Source organism: Peromyscus eremicus, chromosome 1 (assembly GCF_949786415.1).
Source record: "Peromyscus eremicus chromosome 1, PerEre_H2_v1, whole genome shotgun sequence".
Lineage (NCBI taxonomy): Eukaryota > Metazoa > Chordata > Mammalia > Rodentia > Cricetidae > Peromyscus > Peromyscus eremicus.
In genome coordinates, this window is record NC_081416.1 from 180925094 (window position 1) to 180931095 (window position 6002).

General features: G+C 38.3%; 1 protein-coding gene across 1 annotated transcript in view; it reads right to left on the bottom strand.

Moving 5' to 3' along the window:
• Positions 1-1973, bottom strand: part of LOC131902658 (killer cell immunoglobulin-like receptor 3DL1) — a 47394-nt gene extending 45421 nt beyond the window's left edge. The window contains exon 1 of the mRNA XM_059253676.1: positions 1877-1973. Coding sequence (XP_059109659.1) covers positions 1877-1973 — 97 coding nt within the window. The remainder of the gene's footprint in view (positions 1-1876) is intronic.
• Between the last annotated feature and the right edge of the window lie 4029 nt (positions 1974-6002).

Below are 6002 nucleotides of genomic sequence, written 5' to 3' on the forward strand. Positions count from 1 at the left end.
GATGGATCAAGAACAGAGATGGAGAACAAGGAATAAGAGACCATGATAAATGGAGACCACATGAGAATAGGAAGAAGCAAAGTGATAGAGAGGTCCCCAGAAATCCACAATGATACCTCCAAAATAGACTACTGGCAATGACCGAGAGACAGCTTGAACTGACCTACTTTGGTGATAAAATGGCCAAAACACCCTAATTGCCATGCTAGAAACCTCATCTAATGACTGGGGAACTAGATGCAGAGATCCACGGCTAGGCCCCAGGTGGAGCTCCAGGATTCCAATTGGAGAGAAAGAGGAGGGCTTGTATGAGTGAGAATTGTTGAGACCAAGATTGGAAAAAGCACAGGGACTTTCTAAATGAATGGAAACACATGAACTATGAACGAATAGCTGAGGAGCCCCCAACTGGATCAGGCCCTCTGAATGGGTGAGACAGTTGATTGGCTTGATCTGTTTGGGAGGCATCCAGGCAGTGGGACCAGCACCTGTCTTCAGTGCATGTACTGTCTGTTTGGAACCTGGGGCTTATACAGGGACAGTTGGCTCGTCCTGGGAGGAGGGGACTGGACCTGCCTGGACTGAATCTACCAAGTTGAACTCAATCCTCAGGGGAGTCTTAGCCATGGAGGAGATGGGAATGGGGGGTGGGCTGGGGGGGAGGCAGCGGGGCAGGAGGGGTGAGAACAAAGGAATCCGTGGCTGATATGTAAAATTAAATTAAATTATAAAATAAAATTTAAAAAAAGTATGGTATGAAATTCTCAAAGAATTTGTAAAATATTTACAAAAATACATAAAAATAGTTAATAAAAAGAAGCAGAAAAAACCATACAACATTCTTGAAACATGAAAAAAAAATGAATATGGTCAGGTCCAAGATGGGCAAATGACATGAAACAAATTCAAACCAAATAGTCAAGATCACAGAATATATAATTACCATAAGAGATTCTGATATCAGAATGACCAAAGAAGCAAAGAACACAAGAGGCATTTCCAGTACAGCTAATGGCAGTCTTCTGAGCAAATATCTACAGGACACAAGAAACCAGGGTGACCAGATAGTGGAAAACAGAAAAACATTGTCTACAAATATCAGCAACACTGTCATTCAGAAATGAAATATATAAAGATTTTCTCAGAAAAATAGTAGCAGACAAAGTATATCACAGTAAGCTCAGGAAATGCTATGGAGTTACTGGAGCTGAAAGAAAAGGCTGATAATGAGTTACATGAAAATATCTTCATGTTGAAAATGTAAAAGTAGCTCACCAAAGCAAAACAAAATTAGATGTTACAATAGTGTGGTGATGGTACACAAATTCTATCTGTAGCACAGATGTTTAAAGACAAAAATAATCCCATAATTTGTCCAGTGACATATATATCTAAAAAGTCATAAATTATAACATGACAATCTTAATACACCTGGAGGTGGTCAGGAGGGAATGTAGCAATATGGAAGATACGTTTTTAAAAAATTGATTATCCAGCAGGTGCTGTGGCCCACACATTTAATTGCAGCACTTGAGAGGCATAGCCAGGTGAATATCTGAGTTCATGGGTAGCCTGGTCTACAAAGTAAACTCTAGGATAGTCAAGGTAACACAGAGAAACGCTGTGTTGAAAAACCAAAAATTAAAAGTTCATCCAATCAAAGTTGATGCCTGACCCAGCTAAGAGCAGTGTCTGGGACAATCTGGGAAGAACTGATAGGCAGGTTTCCAGGGTCTTAATTTTGAAATTCAAAATACTCACCAACAAGTCACTCACAGAAGCCAGCGGCCAACACCCTGTGATGCCTTCCGTCCTGTTAGAATAAAATCTATCTATTTTTATGGACGGTATCTCAAGGTTTTAAGGATGGACTCACCTGCTTGTGCCAATGTCCTCAGTACTAGGAAGAGGCCTGGGAAGAAAAACTCATGATGAGTGATCTTTGTTTTTCCAGTAGCCTGGCCATCTGACATCCCTGTCCCTGTTAGGCCTCTATACATTAGAATTAGAGCTCAGTTAAGATGAACTCATGCACTAATATAAAACATGGAAGCCAGTGTTTCTGCTGTAGAGAGATTAGGTCCCCCTCCCAGGATGATATTTCCACCCTGTTATTCCACATCATCTATTCCCAGCAGGACTCACCAGTACAGATCAGGTTTAGGAGCACAGACAGCATGGTGCTGCTTTGGCTGACAAGAGGCAGAACCAGAATAAAACTTAATATAGGATGTGAGAGGCTTGAGGCACCTACTTGACCACAGTACCAAAAGCTTACCAACAGAAACATCCGCCCTCACTGCAACTTTCATTAGTGTGTGTGTGTGTGTGTGTGTGTGTGTGTGTGTGTGTGTGTGTGTGTGTGTGACAGGATTTTTCTGTAGCCATGGCTATACTGGAATGTACTTTCTAGAGCAGACTAGGCTGGCTTTGAATTCAAAGCCCCACTAGCATCTGCCTCCCAGGTGCTTAGATTAAAAGTGTGGGTTCTCTTACCAGGTAGTAAAAGTCTCCGCTTTTACCATTGCCTTGTTGGACCATAGCTTCTTGATTATTGTTCAGACTTTAGCTTTTCAGCAAAAGTATTTGCCATGACTGCAGCTCGGTTGTATCTTTGATCCACTTCCTTGTTTCAAAATGGTTAAATCTGATTATTGCACTCCAACTTTTGATGTGTTCTTTTGCTTTTTATATCTGAGACTCAGTGTTTCCTCTGGCTTTCTATGCAGCATGTCCAATAATTATTATTTATATTGTAAGAGCAATCCAAATTGTCATTCAAAATAATTATACTGCTACTATTCCAGTTTCAGGTTACAGTTATTCAGTTTCTTAATTAATCATGTAGGTATTTACAATAATAAAATTCCACTTTTTAATAATTGAACAAACAAAGCAAGTAAGTTTTTTGCTTTATTTGAAATTTGTTTTAAGAAGTTGAGAAAATATCAAAAAATGGGAGAATATCTCATGCTCATGTATTAGTAGGAATTGCATAGTAAAAATGGCCATCCTATCAAAAGTAATCTAAAGAATCCAATCTAGGTAGTCATATCAAAATTCCAACACAATGCTACACAGATCTTAAAAAGACAATTTCAGCTTTAATGTAAACACACAGAAAGTAACAGGATAGTTAAACTATCATGAACAATAAAAGAACTGCTTGAGATCTCACCACTCCTAATTTCAAGTCATTCTATAGACCTACATTAATAAACACACCACAGTATTGGTACAAGACAGACACATTCATCTGTGAAATCAAATTGAAGACCCAGACATAATTCCAAACATCTATGCACATCTGATCTTTGATAAAGAAACTCAAAACATTCAATGGAAAAAAGACAGCATATTCAACAAATAATTTTGATAAACCTGGGTGGCTGCATGTAGAAGAATGCAAATAGCTTCATACTTATCAATTGCAACAAACTCAAAACAATTATAACCCCTAATTGCATTCTAAATATCTAAATATTCTCCTTATAGATTCATAGAAATGTAGCTCTCACACCTGAAGGGAAAAAATGTTTTGATTAGCATCAAACAAACACCAATACAAACCCCAAAACAAAAAATAGAGAGAACAGATGATTATGAGGTGTCCAGGCCTAGCTGATCTATTACAGCAGAACTCCTGCACCTAAGGCTCAGGCAACATCAGGCAAGAAGGGAAAGAAAGATTGTAATACCCAGAGGAAGAAGATGTTTGTTGTGAGATGGCATCTGCTAGAAATGTAAATATAAAATCATGTAAAAATAAAAAACATTATACACATTAATCTGAATATATTCATAAAATTAGGAATATATGTAGATATATAAAGGTAATTAAAGATAAAGATGAATTTGAGAGAAGAAAATGCTGTATATGAGAGGTTGAGAGGAGTAAGGAAAGGAAAAATGGTTTAGTTATAATTTATTTGAAAAAGTAGTATATTAATAAAAGTTTTAAGTTTAGAAATGTAGAATAATACATAAGAAAAAGCCTAATAATATGATAAAATATTGCAGATACTAAATATTACATGTGCATACTACACTCCTAGGATTTCTGTGGCCAATAGTCAGTCCTATTTCAAATGTTCCCAATTCTTTGCAGTGTTTTGCAGCTTCTTGGCCTCTGACAGAATCTTCTAGAAATACATCATAAGAATATTGATGTTTCATATCTACGTTCATTGTCAAGAATGGTATATGTCCTACTGAAATAAAGAGTAAGTGCTATAGAGTCAGGAAAGGGCCTTGTAAAATAAAAACGTCTGAAAATATGCAATAATACATTGTCAAATTATATATATTAAACATTTTCAAATATTTCTATGTCAACCATTCAACAATGAAGTGAAACAACATGACATAAAACACATTTCTTGTGTTTTTGGTAAAGAATGGTAGGTGTATAAGGCTAGAGAAATCACTTACACATTAAGAGTGTGTTCTGAACTTGCAGAGGACCCAACTTCATTTCCCAGTGCTCACAATAGGAGGCTCACCACTGCCTGTGACTCCAGCTCCAGGGGATCCAATCAATGCCCTCTTCTGTCCTTAACTGTACCAAAACTCGCATGCACATATTCACCCATCATTTAATCAGTGTGTGCTCTCATACTACGCTAAAGCAGACTCCCCTTTTACCATTGCCTTTTACTATTTACCAAGGACCATAGCTTGGTTTGTGTATCAGACTAATTGTGGCCTCAGAAAATACACTTTGTTTATATTTGTGGAATAACTTGAGTAATATTGGCATCAACTCTTTGAAATTCTGGTGGAATTCTGCACTAAATCTATTTCTTTTTGCTGGGGAGATATTTTATTGACTGCTTTGATTTCACTTAAATTTTATCTAATCTTCATTTAGTCTTTATCCTTTATAAGTGGTATGCATAGAGAAAATTATCCATTTCTTTTAGATTTTCCAATTTGGTGCAGAACAGGTTTTTAAAATATGTCCTTATGATTCCTTTGATTTACTTTTTGTCTATTTTTTATGCCCCATGTTCGCGTCTTATTTCTTTTTTTTTTTTAATTTTTTTTATTTTTATTTTGCAATACAATTCAGTTCTACATATCAGCCATGGATTCCCTTGTTCTCCCCCCTCCGGCCCCCCTCAACTTCCCCCCAGCCCACCCCCCATTTCCACCTCCTCCAGGGCAAAGCCTTCCCCACAGACTGAGATCAACCTGGTGGACTCAGTCCAGGCAGGTCCAGGCCCCTCCTCCCAGGCCGAGCCAAGCAACCCTGCATAGGCCCCAGGTTTCAAACAGCCGACTCATGCAATGAGCACAGGACCCGGTCCCACTGCCTGGATGCCTCCCAAACAGATCAAGCCAATCAACTGTCTCACCCACTCAGAGGGCCTGATCCCGTTGGTGACCCCTCAGCCATTGGTTCATAGTTCATGTGTTTCCATTCGTTTGGCTATTTGTCCCTGTGCTTTATCCAAACTTGGTCTCAACAATTCTCGCTCATATAAACCCTCCTCATTCTCGCTAATTGGACTCCCAGAGATCCACCCGGGGCCTAGCCATGGATATCTGCATCCAGATCCCTCAGTATTTGAATGGGGTTTCTAGCACGACAATTACGGTGTTTGGCCATCCCATCACCAGAGTAGGTCAGTTCGGACTGTCTCTCGACCATTGCCAGCAGTCTGTTGTGGGGATATCTTTGTGGATTTTTGTGGGCCTCTCTAGCACTTTGCTTCTTCCTATTCTCATGTGGTCTTCATTTACCATGGTCTCCTATTCCTTGTTCTCCCTCTCTGTTGTTGATCCAGCTGGGATCTTGTGTCTTATTTCTTAATTTAGATATTCTTCCTATGGTTTAGTTAAGTTGGATAAGGGTTTGTGAATCTTATTGAATTTTCCTGATGACTAAAATTGTTTTATTGTTTCTTTGTATTTATTTTGTTTGTATTGTATTAAATTCAACCATGAGTTTGTTTATTTCTTTTTTTTCAAAGAAACATGAAGTTGTTTAATTAGGTTGT